The 18,233-nt window shown below is 55.1% G+C and overlaps 5 protein-coding genes across 5 annotated transcripts; 3 read left to right on the top strand and 2 right to left on the bottom strand.

Annotated features, from left to right (window-relative positions):
• Positions 1–691: 691 nt before the first annotated feature.
• Positions 692–6,191, bottom strand: J4E79_005243 (uncharacterized protein; the record flags this gene model as incomplete). The annotated part of the gene is made up of 3 exons (XM_049354121.1): positions 692–1,617; positions 1,667–1,758; positions 1,810–6,191. The coding sequence occupies 3 exons, from the start codon at positions 6,189–6,191 to the stop codon at positions 692–694; spliced, it is 5,400 nt and encodes a 1,799-aa protein (XP_049211741.1).
• A 655-nt stretch (positions 6,192–6,846) lies between these two features.
• On the top strand, positions 6,847–8,844 carry J4E79_005244 (uncharacterized protein; the record flags this gene model as incomplete). Its single annotated transcript, XM_049354122.1, has 1 exon — positions 6,847–8,844. The coding sequence occupies one exon, from the start codon at positions 6,847–6,849 to the stop codon at positions 8,842–8,844; it is 1,998 nt and encodes a 665-aa protein (XP_049211742.1).
• A 1,133-nt stretch (positions 8,845–9,977) lies between these two features.
• J4E79_005245 (uncharacterized protein) lies at positions 9,978–13,959 on the top strand (the record flags this gene model as incomplete). The annotated part of the gene is made up of 2 exons (XM_049354123.1): positions 9,978–11,896; positions 12,000–13,959. The coding sequence occupies 2 exons, from the start codon at positions 9,978–9,980 to the stop codon at positions 13,957–13,959; spliced, it is 3,879 nt and encodes a 1,292-aa protein (XP_049211743.1).
• A 550-nt stretch (positions 13,960–14,509) lies between these two features.
• On the top strand, positions 14,510–15,565 carry J4E79_005246 (uncharacterized protein; the record flags this gene model as incomplete). Its single annotated transcript, XM_049354124.1, has 1 exon — positions 14,510–15,565. The coding sequence occupies one exon, from the start codon at positions 14,510–14,512 to the stop codon at positions 15,563–15,565; it is 1,056 nt and encodes a 351-aa protein (XP_049211744.1).
• A 274-nt stretch (positions 15,566–15,839) lies between these two features.
• On the bottom strand, positions 15,840–17,569 carry ALTA10 (Aldehyde dehydrogenase; the record flags this gene model as incomplete). The annotated part of the gene is made up of 5 exons (XM_049354125.1): positions 15,840–15,949; positions 16,006–16,337; positions 16,392–16,981; positions 17,030–17,432; positions 17,511–17,569. The coding sequence occupies 5 exons, from the start codon at positions 17,567–17,569 to the stop codon at positions 15,840–15,842; spliced, it is 1,494 nt and encodes a 497-aa protein (XP_049211745.1).
• Positions 17,570–18,233: the final 664 nt, after the last annotated feature.

The following is an 18,233-nucleotide window of genomic DNA, read 5'->3' on the forward strand; positions in this document are numbered from 1 at the left end:
ACTCTATGTGCCTATAGATCCTACGCGTGCTCTCTATGCAAACCTAGTGAAGACCTCGAGAAAGGAGACTTCCACCTCCGCCCCTCCTCCACCCCGCCGCCTCCCCTCCGCCTCCCCCACCCACCCAGGTTGATCATCCCTTCCAAGTTCAGCCCTGGAAAGAAGTAATAGAGTGCGCCTCTGACTCAGACTGCGGTCTGGTCCTAGGTTAGGCTTAGTCTTTGAGATCGTACTCTGGTATACAGGATGATTGTAATAGCCTTGATCAGTTCAGCCCTAGAGCTTTCAGCAGCTATGTCAAAGTGCTCGTATCGTCATGATTCGCCTGCAATGATGACTGTGACTGGTACTTTGGGCCATGGATGTCAAGGTGTCGTCACTGCATCAAATTGCGTCCAGAAGGTAGTATGCAAAGACTATTCTTGATTACCAAATGCACCTCATCCCGTCATTAAAAGATCTAATCCTCGCTTTCCCGCAGTGAAGCGTGTGCGAGGTCCAAAAATATATACCTACGCCTCGAAGATGCTCAAGTATAAATGCTTCGCGAACGAGAAACAATGAGACCGACCACTCTGAAATGATCATACAAAACGCCATGCCAAAACGCTATGCAAAACGTGCGCCAATACCCAACCGACCTCCCATGTCCTTGCGACTCCATGCTCACATGTTCTGATACACCACCACCCTACTTCCCCTCATCAACCGCCGTATCCGCCCTCTTCCTCTGAATAACGCCCAAAAACAGCAACCTCTCCCAAACATCATCCTTAACCAGCACCCTCGTCTTATCAAACGGCAGCCCATCCAACTCCCTCAGACTCCTACAAAGATTCGCCAACATCATCTCAGTAACCCGACGCCTAATCCGGGTCTCGTAGTCCAATCGCTGCAAGTGCTGGACATCGGCTTCGACTTCGCCCTCAGGCAATACAAAGCGGTTGGTGAGTTGCTCGTCGGAGGGTTTCTGCCGGAGAGACAGGATGCGGTTTTCGCACGTGGGGGCGTAGAAGCGGAGGGTGAGGGGGTTGTCGCGCCAGTCGAGGGTGGAGAGCGTGGGGAGCTTGCCGAGGACCATGGCGTTGGCGCGCAGACGCTCGAGTTTGTTGCCGGCAAGGAGGAGGGTGCTGAGGCGCTTGATGTTGAGGAGGGGCCGGAGGTCGGTGAGTGAGTTGAAGTTGAGGTTTATGGAGCGGATGTTGGGGGTTAGCTGTCCGAAGTTGTCGGGGAGTTCTTTTAGGCCCATGGAGGCGAGTTCTAGGCGTTGCAGACTTAGTAGGTGTGAAGATATTTGCAGGCCGTAGGTTGGGTTGAGGGAGAGATAGAGGTTGCGGACTTCGGTGTTGCGGACTAGGTTGCTTGCGCACATTTCCATGTCGGATTCCGAGTTTAGGATCTGTTCGCGGGCGGAAAAGGTGCGGAGGTGGCGCAGATGTTCTAGTCCAGATACTTGCGTCAGGCAGTTGCCGTCGACGTAAAGCGATTCAAGCTTGGGGAAGTACTGGTCGACGTCGAGAAGTGTTGTTCCGTTTCGGCACATACGGAGCGAGCGCAAGAATCTGCATGGCTTCAGAGGCCCATCAAGAAGGGGAAACTCCTCGATTTCGTTGTCATCTTTTGAAAGTCAGTATTGGTCGGATGAGTATAGCAAGGAAAGACATACCAAGGTTGAGATGCTGAAGCTGGGGTAGGCAATGCAGGTTCCGCACTTCAAGCAAACGATTCTTGCGCATATCCAGGTCTGTGAGGGATTTTCTATCGCACGGATTAGCAGGGAACAAGGCATGTTCAAGTTCAAATACTTACAGATTCGTTCGGGTGAATTCAACCATGTCGATCTCGTTACCACGAACACTCAACTCCATCAGACCATCGAGGTGTAGGATGCCTTGGAGGGATTTGATCTTGTTGTTGTCGGCTTTGAGTATGCGGAGATGCACAAGCTCAGCGAGACCGTCAAGCCTATCGACATCGTTGCCGGAAATGTCAAGGTGCTGAAGGTTGACGAGGGTCGTCCAGGAAGTAAGTCCGTTCAGGCAGTTGTTCTGTACTTGTAGTCGCCGCATAGTGTAGGGGATGCCCTCGACCTGATTGATCTTGTTGTCAGAAACATCAAGCTCTTCGAGTGAGTAGCAGAGCTCATCAAGGCGGTGTAAGCTATTGAGATCCTTCTTCCGGAGATTGACGCTGCGAAGATCCTCCCAGTACGGCTCATCAGGCTCAACATCTTGCAGCGCCTTGACGAGCTCCGCAGTACCCTGTGCATAGCGGTCCTCCAGGGCCTTGGAAAATCGACTCCCGTTGTGCTTTACGACAACTCGATCCGGAAGGTCAAATTCGTCGATCTGGTTGAGGGTGAATTCGGGGAGATCGCTGAGCATGAATGTGACGTCCTTGACAGGTGATGACGGTGCGGCCACAAGTGTGTCTCGTCGTTCGTGTCTGAGCGGAGGCGCGACGTTCATCGATAGCTGCATTCGATAGTTCTTTGACGGGGCATCGTCCAAAATTGACAGATCGCCATCTCCATTGAAAACTGGCAAACGACTGGGCCGCCCATGCGACACAGTCCGGGTACCGTTCGTCTGTTCCCAAGCAGATTGTTTCTTTTCAGACCTCTGCTGCGCACTTGATGGTCCCCATTGGTTTTGGCGGCGCTGTGGTGGTGCGCTTTCGGAATGCTGGTCACGCGTGGGAACCTCGTGCTCAGCGATCGAAATAGTAACATTGCGCACTCGCGGACGTTGCACACTGGCAGAAGCATGGTCTCTTCCTTCAAAGTACTGGATCTCATGTTCAACGCCATCTTCCTCCGACTCTGGTATGGCATACGTTGTAGGCGCATGAGGCATCTTGTGTGTACTGTAGTTTCGCGGAGCTTGCGTGCTCCAAGAAGTGGCCCGTGTGTCAGTCTTGGGGAAGCTCCACCCGAAGTTGGAGGCCTTGGAAGGCGCCGAGCTTGTATCTGTGTAAGCGACACCTTTGCCTTCACGGGTCACAGGGCGCGAGTCCTCTTCGGCCCCGGGTCTTTCCGTGTCCTCAAGTATGGTTTCTGCCGTAGGTTGAAGACGAACTGGAGAGCCTGCTTTGTAATCCTGCTCGTGGGTGTCTTCGACTGTCAGATCGGGAATGTTGCCAAATGGATCGTCTTCGCTTGCGTTCATACCACTAGGCTCATCCTCTAGTAGGTGCTGTTGCCTGGAAGGGCTCTTCTGACGCACCCATATATTCTTGTCGCGATCAAAGCTCATTCCGGCTACCTGCTGAGGGATCAAATGCGCGACCGCTTCGGGTGCAAGGGTCGCGACACATTCGGAACGGCGTGATGCATTTGTGACAATTGTGTTTCCAAATGATGAAGCTGTGGATAGAAGCGTGTTATTTCCACGAGGCTGGGAGCTGGGTCGCTCGTCGCTATCGGCCCGATGCCTATTGGGATTGTCGGTGATCCGGATGTCATCTTGCTCAACCACCACACTTTCGTCTTCCGGTGTCGCAGATCCTCTCAAACGTGATACTCGTATGGAATTAACTGAAGAGTTCAGGAATGTGTCGTTCTCGTGTTCCTGATATTTGCGGAGGTGGTCCATGATATCAGCATCCATGTGTTGCGTTCTTTGGTCCTGCCAGGATGACTGCCGACCCTCTTTGCTTGGAGGCCTTTCAAATGTCAACATACTAGAGGGATCATCGTTGACCTCCTCAAGCAGTTGCGTCTCGGCTTCCGTCTCCTCAAGGCTGCCCAGACCGCTAGTTGGTCTGCCCTTGGTACGGATGAAGTCCATGATCTTGAGCGCTTCGTCGAGGAAGTCCTGTGTTGTGACAGATCGTTTGCGGTTCTTATCGCGTATGTTGGGCTTTCTCTTCAAGGTAAAAGCGGCAATCTGATTGGCAACCGCCTTTGCTCGATCTCGCTCCGAGTCAGTATCTGACATGATTGACGAGTCTAGGTGTTCGCGGATGGTGTTGAGCTTCGGTGACGACAGGATGAATGCTTCAGTAGCTTCCATAATCTCTGCTTGTATCTCCTCTCTCCTGCGTTGACTAGGCGTAGGGTTCCGAGGTCTCAAAATGTGTCTGCGGGCCAGTGTTTCGGAATCGGCAATCTTCTTTGAAGGGTCTTGGCCAGCTTCCTGTCGTGTACGTCCAACAACGGCTTGTATGGCTGCGTGCGAGCGATGTACTGTGCCCTGCTCAGCATCACTAGCCGCGTTCTCGTCGTCTTCATCCTCATCCACCGCGGTTATCGTCCTCCTACGCTTCGGCGTCGGGTTTTTGAAAGGGGATGTGGGACCTCTCTTTCCATCTGCGTACTCGTGCACGATTTCTGAGAAGGATTCTGGCTCTGTCTCAGAGACCTTTCGATGTGGTACGAATTTTGGCCGGCTAGCACTAACATTCCTAGAAGAATTCCTTGTGTGGCTTGACAGGTGCCTCTTGGCCTTTGAAGGTTCCACTTTGCCTGGTGATTCGTCGAGCTGGAACTTGAAGGGTGGACGACTGCCAGGGGGTGCGACGTCTGAAGAAGGCGAAGCGTCGGGTGCGCTGTCGTCGTGTGCATCGTAGTCATCGTCGGAACATATCGCCGAATAGTCGCCGGAGTACTCGTATTGGTTCAGTTGACCTTGTCCGAAAGACACAACTCTGGAGGGTAGTTGTGACTTATCCTGGTCGGGGTTCTGGAAGCTTTTCTCTTCTACCGAAGTCAACCTCGATTTGTTCGGCGCCGCCTTGGCTGACTCTATCGTGCCCTCCTTGACACTTGAGGCTTTCACGCTGGAAGCCTTCTCGGACTTGTACTCCAACTGACTAAGTCGTCGCTGTATCCGGTTGCTTGTGAATGTGTCGTGGGCATCGAAGAGTTTCAAAGGACTTCCAGAGCCCTTTGCGCGATCCGGGCTGAGGAACTGTTCGCGCCGACGATGTGGCGTCGTTGGGTTGTTGGTCTTCAATGCTGGGGGAGGAGTAGGGTGCTTCGCGGTGGTACTAGACTGGGCCGTGCCAGCACGGCTGGTAGACGGTCGCGCCCCAGCTATTCTTTCCGGCGATGGGCTGAGTGGTTTCCGGTGGAATGATCCGTCTCTAGAGTATCCGCCTCTTCGGAGCTCCACATTGCGATGGACCTCGCCCATGTCTGGGGTACCGGCGGGGAGGCCTTCGGGTAGCGACTCGTCCTGTAGCCTGGCGAAGGATGAATCCTCGCGACTGTGTCCCAAGGCACTCTCCTCGTGCTCAGTCTCGTACTGTTCTGGCGGCGGAGATCCAATCTGGCGTAGGCGGTTGGCAAGCTCGGATCCTCGGAAGTTGGGAGCAGGCTTGGCGGCCTGGCTGACCTTCATGTTGGCGGTCATGGTGAGATAGACCGGACTGAAGTTCTCGTTCTCGTATTCTATCTGGCCGCTGACGGTGCGAACAGGATCGCTGGGTGGTGGCATGAGGTTTGTGGAGCATTCCGACGATCCCTCTTCGTGTACTGTTCCGTCCTGCGAAGGTCCCTCTTGGTCTGTTTGTTGTTGTTGCCCATCTTGTTCCGTCTGTTGCGCGTTGGGTCGCGATTTGGGCCATGGCGGCGGGCTCGACGGCAGCGGCACGGCACTGAGGCCCTTCAGCAGCCCAAGCCTGCGCTTTGGCTGGGCAGAGTCGTCTGATGCGCCTGCAGCCGGCCGCTGGAAGATGTTCTCGAGGCCTGTGGGGCCGAACAGGTCGGTCTGGTTGCCGTAGCCGACTTCGCCGTTGACGAGCCTGCGTCTCCACTCGGGCGTGTCCTGGGATCCTGGCTCTTTCGTGGGTGATCGCGCGACCGTGTGGTGCGCTACTGTTCCGAATTGCATGCCGGAGCCTTGCGACATGGAAAAGGACGAATACGAGGCGCGACGCGGGGGCTCGACGTGTGACGCGTTGGGCGACGACGGGGCGGGGGGCACGTTGATGTCGCTGAGGCTGCGCTCGAGGAGGGCATTGCGCTGCTTGGGCGGGCGCAGCTCTTTCGCGATGCTGCGCACCTGGATCTCGGAGAAGGAGCCTGACGACTGCCGCATGCGGGGAAGGCGGCTGCGGGCTTTGGCCGACGCGCTCTGGGGCGTTTTTGTCGCGGGCGGGCTCTGGGCATTGTGGGCGCCTGTGTCGGGCGAGGGCTGGTCAACCCACTCCTCAGACAGGCCCTCGAGGTAGGCGAGCGTGTTGGCCATGGTGGTGGTGGTGGTGGATGTCTCGCGTAGGCCGGGTGGCCGTGATGTTTCGGGAGGGCGACGCTGAAGATGCGGTGAGAGGGAAACTTGTTGGCGAGTCCCCATGCGCGTCGAAAGAATGCTATGCTAGCGCAAACGGCATTGCTTCTGCAGCGGCGGCTTCAATGGCGCAAGAGTGGTGCTGCAACGCGTCGCCGAGTCGTGCTGACTTGTTTATCGATATCCTCCAGGGCTAGCATCTACTATGACATCTCGTCCCGACTGCACGGCCATAAAGGGTGCGCTAACTCGTCATCACCACGGCAACCACATCGATCTCCCGCCTCGCGACAATGCGCCGACGAGGCCTATCCCGATAATCCAGAGGACTAGGCCACCCCAAAAAACGGCTATTCCTTCTCGGCGGCGTAGCAGATCCTCCACAGCTGTCTTGGCGATATCCTTCGCTTGACACCCGAGCTCCTCCAGGCCTTGTTCTATTTACGCCGCGTGGCAGCCACGATACACACACGCCGCCCGAACATGCGATCCGACCTGGCCCCACCTATTTCTACCACACCGTCACCACTACGCACATAATACTGTCACATGTTGGACTATACTCGAAGAGGTTGCATGAACAAAAGAGGGCCCTTGGAGCGCACCCTTCAGAGCAATGCCGCTGAGCTTGCATCCTCACTTGAAGCGGGGACTGGACTTTGACGCCTTCCATGTCGACCCCGAAGACACCATCGAAGAACCACCCGCGGAGTACGAAGACCCTGCGCATAGGGCAGCAAAGCGACGCAGAATCGAGGCGATTGCATCCCGATACCTACGCGGCCGACCGCCCGTCATAATCACAGCCGCGCTGAGAGGGCCTTTCGACAATGGCTGGAAGAACCCGTGGACGAAGCCCATAGTAGAGAAGCGGAGGATATCAGGCAAGAAAAATGCGGTAGCGGGCACAAGTAACGCCAATAGCAAGAAGGTCGCTGCCGGTCGCAACAACACCACCAAACGCAGGAGCAGCTCAAGGCTGAATGGAGGCATTGGGAAGGACGTCGCGGAAGATGTTGCGCCCCAGATGGCGTCACCGGAAACATCTAGAGCTGCCAGGGATGATATGGACCAACGCGAACACGACGATAGCCTCGACGAAATCGAAGTCCCGCCCGCGACAGCACCCTTACCCGACGATGATGACGCACCCGGTACCGCAGAGCCCTTCAGCACAAACACGAATAATCGCATACAAAACCGCTCGCCCATGACCAACCCCTTCTGGTTGCGCCGTCCTGAGTCAGCACGAGTCGACATGCGCAAGGCTACGAATAGGAACACTGACACGTCTCCATCGCGGTCGCGGTCGCGAAATAGCACCTCACAAACACAAACGCAAACGTTGTCCGAACTGCGACTCAGCCTGCCAAAAGCGCCCATCCAGGCTCAGAAGTCAGCTCCGGAGACACCAGCACAAGAGGGGTGGAGATCAAGTGCCTCAGCTTCGATGGTCATCTCATCGCCGGCCAAGGACGCTGATACAAATGCTCAGGCTCAAGCTGCACCAACCGCAAGCCCGCCACGGTCACAGCGAACCATACCGATCATCACCTCCTCCATGGGCAGTCAAGGAGGGCCGACAAGACAAGACGTACAACAGTCTGCAGAACGTCTAGGCCACCAAACACCTGGATTGTCATCAGAAGGACAGCCACGGCGCTCAAGTCGTCGATGTACGCAGAATGCACCCACGTTTACAGAGCCCCAGCACGGTCGTGTGGCCTCGCCTTTGCCGGCTCTTTCAACTGGCAAACCCCGTAGAAAGGCCAAGCTGAAGCCGAGAGCAGTGAATTTCGACTCATCGCCAGAGAAGATTCCTTCTGCCAAGAAGTCATGTGCAGAAGACGTCATCCGCAACGAGGCCGACGATGAGCTGCAGGTGGATCCAACAGAGGCAATTGTGGTCGATGTACAAGCGTCTCCACAAGTCGAAGGAGATGCCAGTGTGATCCAGAATGAAAACTCTGAACTGCGCACGAGTCGGTCTAGTCGAGACTCTGACTGGTCTACACAAGCCGCCATGATGCGAGCTCAGCTTGAGTTTCAGCAAAGCACTTTCCCCATGATGTCCCCGGAGGTTCTCCAATTGGACTCGCAAACCTCACTTCTTGATACACCCCGTCCCATAATAGCCGCAGCCAGTGCAGCCGTTACACCTCTTTCTGCCTTCACTGTCCAGCGAGACGAGCCACTTGCACCCGAGACTATTCTCCAAGCTCCACCGATCAGCACGCAAGACCTCTTCGGCGCAGCGTCTCCGTTCGCATTTAGTACCGTGAAAAAGAAGCCGGAAGAAACGCAAAGAAGCAACTTGAGGTTCGCTTTCAGCCCTAGTGATGGGGTACTGAGAGCTGACGCGGTCGCTAAGAGCCCCACTCCCACTGCTGAGCGGGTCCCGCTGAAGAACAAGGACAACTTCACGTCGTTTTGGAGCTTCGCCACGGACAAAGCTTCCCAAATATCTCACGGATCCTTTGGCGACAGGTCGAAAGGGGTATTGAATGAGGTCGGATTTCCAGCGCTGAACATCGACACGTCACTTGGCGACTTCGGCCCTACCGGTAGTCTGGATTTCACAGATCGCTTTCTTCGCAATATAGACGACACTTGAATACTATGACAAAGAACCAAGATCATTTCTGCACGCAGCGCACTCCCGGTAGGAGCACCGCGGAAGCATCGGCATGGCTACGTGCTCCAAGTGGCTCTGAGCGCCGTGGCACTTGGATATTGCCAGAGAGAAGCATTCTGTACCGGTATCACAGCGACGTGCAGCGATAGTCACGTAAGGATGCAGCAGGCGGTGAGAGGCCACGTTCTCGAGTGATTGGCCGTCGACACCTGTCGCCCATGCACAGTCGATGCAAGCAGCAGACCTTGGGGGAGCACGGATTGATATCGGCGAAAGGGGGTGAGGCAATCGCGATGGGACGGTATAGCCGGTACCGCATAGTTTGGATACGGGCCTTTGCACGGCCACGCTGGGGAGGGCGCGGAGGCGGGAGGAAGTCTAGCTTGTGTTACGGTGCCCGGGAAATTGACAGTGGTGTCCAAATAACGTGCAAAGTGAAGCGGCAGCGAGTCTCTGCGCCCTATCGTGACAGCATGTGTCGTGGGTTGTAGCGTCAACGTTGTGCTGCTAGTGCTGTCCGTGAACCGATATCGTCTGCGAGCACGGACGCTCCTTCCTCGTCTTCACCAGACAGGAACCCATGACAAGAGCTGCTAGCATTGCGTGCGCAGTTGCCGCCAAGCCCGATTGCCTCTGTCGCTATCAATCAACAAGCCACCTGTTCACTGCCTCCGTACGGCAGCAAAACAAACTCGCGTCCACTCACTGCACTCGGCGTCGCGAAACAACCACCACCACTCGGACCACCTGCACTGACGCGCTTTGTTACGCGGTAGCAGTCAGGCAGACGTCATTGGGCCGCTCGCTTGGGATAATCTTTGCGCCACTCTGGACTGGACGCCAAACCACACAGAATTAGAACGTGGACCTCTCGCCCTTCTCACTGGTCTCGTCGCTCGCTAGCACCCTGGAACACCGCCTGCAGCCCTCGCATCCGCCAGCGCCTGCTCTGCACGCTAATCTAGAAGATCCGCCCCTGCTGGCCCTCCGCTGTGTCTCCGCCGCGCCCAAACGACCGCATCCTGGCCAACGTCCTGAGCGCCCGCCCGGCAATATCTGCCACCCATCCCGCCACGAGGTGCCTTCCTGACGGTCGAATCAATGTCGAGCCCATGTCACCCCAGCCGGACGCCCAAGGAAATACCTCACCCCCCGCATCGGTGAGGTCGACGGCCAGCCATGGACTGCCCACGCCCGACGCCGAGCACGACCAAGTGACGCCCAAGAGCCTCGCGCAGACGGGCCGTTCACGCACCGCGCCCATTGTCAACGAGAGCAACCTCTGGAAGTCGTCAATTGACCGCCCCCAGCTCGACGAGCGCGACAGCATCTTCGCAACCACGTACCTCGTCTCCGACAGCCCCATCTCCTCCCCGCGGGCCAGCGCACGCAATGTAGATTCTGCCAACGATGCTCCCGAACACAGTCTGGCTGAGATGGCAGCGCCAGCACCTCCCCAGAGGCGATTGATGGATCCGCCCATCATACGCAGGAAGCATTCCACCCTTCCTCCGCCTTCTTCCATCGACCACCAGGCCGTCCTGACTACCCCCTTTAACCCCCGCGCAGCCATTGCAGCCGGCATGACTTTCGACGCCATCCATCACAGTCCTCCGCCCTACATGAGCCCAGTCGACTCGCCCGTACAACACCCCACCACCCCGCCACGTCCCGAGCTCCAATACGAGGCTCTGCTGGAGAGCGAAGAGAGGCGCAGGAACAGGGAGTGGCGCGAAGGGAAGCCTGTGCCATTCAAGGGCAATATGATCTTGGATCAGCCCGTCATGGACGTGGAAATGGAGAAGAAGATTGAAGCAACGCTTGCCAAGACCGAACAACCCACTTCCGCACGCAGTCGAAAAGCAAGTCACTATCTGCGCGTATTCAAGGATGGCGATCCTACCGAAGAGCCCAAGAAGAAGGACAACAAGACAAAAGAGCGTCCTTCTGCTGAGAGGACCCTGTCCGCACTTTCAGAAGAAGGCTCAACCGAGACTATCGGCCTCATTGACCAGCTGCGCCGCGCATCACTAGCTTCCTCCGTCGTGCAATCACCTCTAGGCGGTCCGACTGATTCATACTTCGATGCGAAAGCGGCGCCCCGCACCGAGTCAGGCGTTGCCTCTCCACCTCCCAACGGAAGCACGCGACCAGACGCAAGTTCTCAGGACAAGCACAAATTCCCAAGGCGTCTTCTCGAGGACATTCGCGGCTTCGGCAACCTGACTCCTGGTGCGGACCCACGGTCTTCGTTCTCTCGCAGTCTACCCACATCAGCTGTCGAAAAGGTTCACGCGCATGCACCAACGAACGGAGCGACACCTTATGACGAGCCGTCCGATTATTTTCAGGTTAAAGACGGAGGCGATAAAGAACGTACGCCAGGCTCGGAGGAAGATGAAGAATCGGAAAAAGAACAGATCTCTTCGGCTCTCTACTTTCCCCATCGCCGGCTTAAGACAAGTGAGCAGGTGCCTACAGAACCACAGAACCGAGATAGAGAGGTGAATGCTGTCGATAAGCGGGCTTCAACTCACGAGGTTGCGGGGCCGAAAGGGTGGGCCACAGAGAAGGATGTTCAAACTCCACAAGAAGTAGAAATTTCTCTAAAGGCCCAAGATACCAATCAATGCCTTCATGGTGATATCTCCACGGCGACTTCCTTGAAGAAAGATAAAGAGCAGCCGCTGACCGCTCCCGATGCGCTCTCAGCTGAATCTGAGTCTGAGTCGCACGCCGAGTCTACTCAATCAAATCTTGGTTATGAATCCAGTGCGACTGATGAACTAGGAACGACGCCCACTGCGACTTCGCATAAACAGGAACCTAAGGCTGCTGCGCCTCAGGTGGCTCAGCCGCCGGCCCCACTGGGTGCTGTGGAGCTGAAGCCATACGATCACCAAGTTGGCGGTCATTCTACTGTTTACCGTTTCTCTAGGCGAGCAGTATGCAAACAGCTAAACAATCGAGAGAATGAGTTTTACGAAACAGTGGAGCGGCAGCATCCTGAGCTGTTGGAATTCTTACCAAGGTACGACCTCTCCCCCCGCTATTGATCGAGGCTGAGACATCAGCGAAGATCATTGCCTTCGCCTCGGTTCTTGATTAGGATATTTGCTAACATTGACATCTAGATACATCGGTGTGTTGAACGTGACCTACCGAAAAGCCCCCAAGAAGAAGAAGGTTGCCAAAGACAAAGCGAAATCTGATGCGGTTCCCACTGCTTCAGCGACGCAGTCGGAAAGCGCGTCAAGACAGGCTTCAAAGGCTCCCGAAGACCGGGGCAATGCGGAACAACCTCGAGTGGTCAGCCACTCGCAGCAGATTATGCCCATCCCCCAGGTCATCTTTGAGAACAACCGGCACATAATCCCAGACAATCTGTTCCGCGTGCCACCGCGCTCCACCACCCCAGATCCATGGATGCGCAATGCTTCCTTGTTGCAACAACAACATCGACGAAACCAAAGTGACTATGGTCACATTTCTACGAGCCCAAGTCGGCCCCCATTGCAGCATGCCAGCAGTTGGGGTGTGACGACGATCAACAGAAAGCTACAGGAGGAGGTACTCCGGCAGGTTTTTGCGCCGCCAACTATTCATCATCGACCACGCCATCATCATCACGGGATCTCAGCTCGTAAGGCGGGAGGAGACGTTCCGCAGAACGTGGCTGGCTCTGCGCCTACGATAAGGAGGAACAGCACAGATGTAGCTGGATTGCATCCACCACTCACAGAAGAGTCCACACGGAAACAAGTTCTGAAAGCTGAAGCGCACCGCTTTGCCTCGGAAAGGAGCGCTGATGCTCCCGTTTCCAGCTCCCTTGGCCAGCCAGACACCACCGCCGATGCCCTGAAGCCGCCATCGAACAATCTTCCCCGCCGTCGTCATTCTGGCAGTGGACTTACTAGAAGACCCTTGGGGATAGATACTGTCCAGAGACATAACCTGGAATACTACGAAGAGGATGGCTACGGTGGTGACGCAGAGGAGGAAGTATTTGCTATGGACGAGGATCGCAATGCCATGTCAGACGCAAAAGATCAGCACCGAGGCCGATCTGTGCAAGCATCTGGCGCAACAAACGGGGTTCATCCCCAGACACCATCAGAAGGCACAATGCTACCAGCCCCTGCTGCACCAAATGGCAACGGCGCCCTGCTTGGCGATGAGCCTTCCAATCCCGAAGAAGCGCAACAACAACCCGACGAGCGCGTTCAGCACTTCATCCTTCTGGAAGACCTTACCGCAGGCATGTCCAGGCCTTGTGTCTTGGACCTGAAAATGGGCACGCGGCAGTATGGAGTGGAAGCCGATGAGAAGAAACAAAAGTCTCAAAGACGCAAGTGTAAGATGACAACGAGCGCCCAGCTCGGCGTACGTGTTTGCGGCATGCAGATCTGGAACGCCAAAACCCAAAGCTACATCTTTGAAGACAAGTACTTTGGCCGCGACTTGAAGGCTGGTAGAGAGTTCCAGGATGCGCTGAAGCGCTTTTTCTGGGATGGGACAAGTTATAAAGCAGCGACAAGACATATTCCTGTCATACTGGAGAAGATCAGTCAGCTGGAGCGCATGATACGGAATCTTCCAGGCTACCGATTCTACGCAAGCAGCTTGCTGATGCTCTACGATCGTGGGGATGGAGAGTCGAAGGAAAAAGACGCGCAGCCCTCTCTGCCCAACGGTCTATCGAACCCAAGCAGCGAAGACGTGTCAGTAATACCATCCGGACCTACGTCACCAGGACCAACATCCGCCACCAAATCGACACCTAAGAACCTCCCAGAGATTAAGCTCAAGATTGTCGATTTCGCAAACTGTGTCACCGCAGAAGACCCGCTACCTGACGACTTACCTTGCCCACCCCAGAACCCGGATGGCATTGATAGAGGCTACCTCCGTGGTCTACGCTCGCTGCGCCTCTACTTCCAGCGCATCTGGCACGACATCAACGAAGAGTGGGTTGAACGAGGCGAGGGCGAAGGTATGGCGCGCAACCATCACCACGGCCCTGGCCTAGGTGAAGTCGGCGCGGGTTGGATGGACGATGCTGGCGGCGAAGACACAGGCTATGCCAGCTTCTAAAGAAGAAGTCGAGTGAAGTCAGCAGAGCAGAAGTTGGTCCCCAGACACGTCTTTTCTCTAATTCCTTTTTGACTGGCGTTTTGATTTTTCTTCGGCTTCAGGGACGCAAGCATGGCGTTTGGGCGCAATCACGGAAAGACAAAGGTAATGAAATTGGTACCTACTCTGGCATGCATCGGCGCATAGCATTTATGGGCGGCAAATCCTTTGCATTGCTTTTCTTTTTTTTTCATTCTGGGGTTTGTCGGGCTGGGGTGGGGTTTGTGTCTAGGAGTCCGGTTGGGGTTTCTTGTATATTATCATTGAAAGAGTAGGGTAGCGCTAGCTTCATTAATGCAGCATTTTGAACATTGAACGCTTGTCCGTGGTAATGGCGGAAGTAGTGACCTTCCTGTTACGTATCTCAAGCTATCATGCTCCCAGCGGCACTATACAAAGCTTATCACCGCAACCCCACTTGCGCAGCCAGATGCCACGTGCCATCAAACTCGCAGAACCCGTTCACTTTCCAAACCATTTTCCTACCCTGACCGGCAATCGGTATTCAAAGATGGCTTCCTTGAACATCGACCCACCCCTCCTCAATTCCGCAAACCCATGGTGCACAAGCCTTGAGCAACTCCAGGAACTTTACGATAGTCCACACACAGGCGCCATCACAACGCGCACATCCTTCTTGAAAGGCTTCCCACACGATCCCGCGCACCACCAATTCACTTTCTTCAACCCATCCACCCATAGTTCCAGCACCCCAAATACCGATCTGGCCGGCGATGCCACAACAACAGGCAGTTTAAACACACTCGGCTACTCACCCCTCGTTCTCGGGCAGTACCTCAACTTCGTAGGCAAGATCAGCGATGCCCTGCTTTCCGACCCGCCAAAAGGAAGGGAAACCTTCAAACCAATTCTCATCTCCGTAACCGGAAGCGTGGAGGAAGTGGCGCAATGCTACCAGCTCATCTACACTATCCAACACAGTGTGAAAATGCCACTAGCCATGGAAATCAACCTTTCCTGCCCAAACATCCCAGGGAAGACACCACCAGCCTACAACGCTGACGCCCTACGCGAATATCTCGCCGCGCTCAAAGTAGCCATCGATGTTGGCCTCACGAAAAGCGGGGGCGAGACACAGATACCCGTTGGCATCAAGATACCGCCGTATACGTACCAAGAGCAATTCGATGCCTTGATAAGCGTATTGGAGGAGAGCGCGGAGAACAAAATGAAACCAGTCTACCTCCCCTGCCCTATTTCTTTCATCACCGCCGTGAACACACTCGGTTCGTCTCTGGTCTTGTCTCCACAGGACGTGGGTGGTGAAAGCAAGATCAGTCCTGCGCTCAACTCAGCGAATGGGTCTGGGATTGGGGGGCTGGCGGGCGCGCCGTTGCATCCCCTTGCGCTGGGTAATGTGCGCATATTGAGGGAGATGCTGGATAAGAGGGAGGCGTTGAAGCGGATTATGGTCATTGGGACGGGGGGTGTGGAGGATAAGAGTGGGTTTGAGAGGATGAGACATGTGGGTGCGGGGGCGGTGGGCGTGGGGACTGCGTTGGGAAGGAAGGGGGTGAAGGTTTTTGGGGAGATTGTGGAGGGATGATGTCGTGACTGTCATGTACATAGTTTCTATAACTTTTTCCCGTCACAGAGTCTTGGGCAGTGTGACGTCGTATCATCAGCGTCTTCACAGGATCGTAGACACTGGTCTTGCGCATTGGAGTTGACGTTTCCTTCAAACACCGTGTATACGAGAACGGTCATGTCACACCATATATCAGAAAACTTGCTGTGGTTCTTTACATTCATTCATTCAGATTCTCCATGATTACTTGAACTATACACAGTACTCACTCGAACCCATCTCCACCGCTTACTTAACCGAACAGCACATCACCAAGACGAATGGAAACAGTCTTAGTCTGGATGTAGTTGTCCAGCGCCGCCTCACCCAACTCGCGGCCAATACCAGACTCCTTGTAACCACCTGTAGATAAGAAGTCAGTATATATCTCACAAGCATTTCGTACAGCCAGAACTTACCGAATGGCAGCTGCCAGTGAAGAGTGTTGTAAGAGTTAACCCAAACAGTTCCGGCGCGGAGCGCGTTGGCAACCTCGATGGCAGTGGTGAGGTTGGAAGTGTGGACCGCGGCGGCAAGACCGTAGGTGGTGTTGTTGCCGATCTTGATGACGTCGGCCTTTGTCTTGAACTTGGAGATTGTGCAGACGGGGCCGAAGATTTCTTCTTGTTGGATCTTCATGTCTTCGGTTACGTTGGAGAAGATGGTGGGCTCGATGAAGTAGCCCTTGTCGCCGTGGCGGTTGCCGCCGGTCTCGACGGTTGCGCCGGACTTCTTGCCCTCCTCGATGTAGCTAGAATTTATATTAGCATTGGCTTCAGTTTTGGAAGGATATGACATTGCTCACCCCATGATACGGTCGAATTGGAGCTTCGAGACCTGAGGTCCCTGGAAGGTGTCCTTGGCGAATGGGTCACCGACAGCGTTCTGGGCGGCCCTCTCCTTGAAGCGGGCGATGAACTTGTCGTAGATTTCTTCTTGGACGTAGATACGCGATCCAGCGCAGCAAGCCTGTCCGTGGTTGAAGTAGATACCGAAGTTGACCCAGTGAATGGCCTCGTCGAGATCGGCATCGGCGAAAACGATGTTGGGGCTCTTGCCTCCAAGCTCAAGAGTGACCTTCTTCAAGTTGGAGCCAGCAGCGGCCTTCATGATTTGACGGCCGACGACGGTCGAACCAGTGAAGGCAACCTTGTCGACGTCCATGTGAGCGGAGATGGCGGCACCAGCGACCTTTCCGAAACCGGTGATGACGTTGATGACACCTGGTGGGAAACCGGCCTCTTGGATGAGCTTGCAAGCTACGTATGCGGAGAGAGGAGTCTGTTCAGCTGTCTTGATGACAACGGTGTTACCAGTGGCGATGGCAGGACCAATCTTCCATGACCACATAAGAATGGGGAAGTTCCATGGGATAATTTGTCCGCAAACACCAATCTGAAATTGTTAGTCGCGGTTTTGGGCATGGAAATACGTAGAACTTACGGGCTCCTTGCGGATGTAGTTGAAGCTGTCGGGTGCTGTGTCGACGACCTTGCCCTCAATCTTGTCGGCCCATCCTCCGTAGTATCTCAAGCAACCAGCGGCAGCAGGGATATCGACGTTCCTGGCCATGCTGAAAGCCTTACCGTTGTCGAGAGCCTCGACTGAGGCGAGAAGATCGGCATTCTTTTCAAAGAGGTCGGCGAGCTTGACAAGCAGCTTTCCTCGGTTCTCTGGTGTCTCCTTCCGCCATGGGCCGTTGAAGGCCTTGCGTGCGGCAGCGACAGCAATGTCAACATCCTTCTCGGTGGCCTCGGCAACATTGCAGATGACCTCCTCGGTAGATGGGTTGATGACCTCAAAGGTCTTGCCGTCAACGGCCTTTACGAACTCATTGTTGATGAAGCTGGTTGATGTCAGTATTGAAGATACCGAAGCATTACGAAGTCCCCGAAGAATATCGGAAACTGGATATCTGACTTACAGTCCGGTGGGCTGCTCGTACTCGCCCGTTTGGGGGGTTGTTAGCTTTACGGATGTCATTGCGAAAGCGAATTGGGGTATATGGACAAAACAAAGCTGTGAAGTGAAGGAGGGGTAGAGGCACAAGCAAATCCTTAAGTACTTTCAGGAGCTCCGCATGACGACACTAGAGGTTATCTCCACTCGAGACAGGACAACAGTACGATCGCCCAGACAGCCTCGGCCATCAGGAGCCAGTCTCAGGAAAGCGCTGCAGCCTATTGCGTGTCTCGACGATGCATGGCCGGGTGGCGCTTGATGCAACGGCGGAAGCTCTTGCCCCGCTTTCGTAGCCAGTGGTAAGCTACCCCTCCCCCGCAGTTCTGCTCTGGAGGTCGTCGAAGCCGCAGCTAACCCTGCTACACGCGGTATTGGAGTCTCTAATTTGGAATAGACACCTATTGGCAACTGATGCGCATCCGCAAAAGGCATTTCTCCACTTGCGGCGCGTGGTCATCTCGATACAGCATCTTTCTGTAACGCATACCGCAGGACTAAGCTCGGAGCTCTAGACACGTATCCAAGCAAAACATACCCACCATCGGAGCCACTACACTAAAGCCGAAGGGGCAGCCCTACGGACCATATCGTCGTACCCCCAGCTAGCTCGGCCCTTTTTCGAGCGAGCACCGGTATGGCGAGGATAACACTGATCCACAACCCCGAGCTAGAGTAATCGCTGTAT

The sequence above is a fragment of the Alternaria viburni genome (genome assembly GCF_023758015.1).
Source record: "Alternaria viburni strain BMP 2772 chromosome Unknown scaffold_9, whole genome shotgun sequence".
Classification (NCBI taxonomy): domain Eukaryota; kingdom Fungi; phylum Ascomycota; class Dothideomycetes; order Pleosporales; family Pleosporaceae; genus Alternaria; species Alternaria viburni.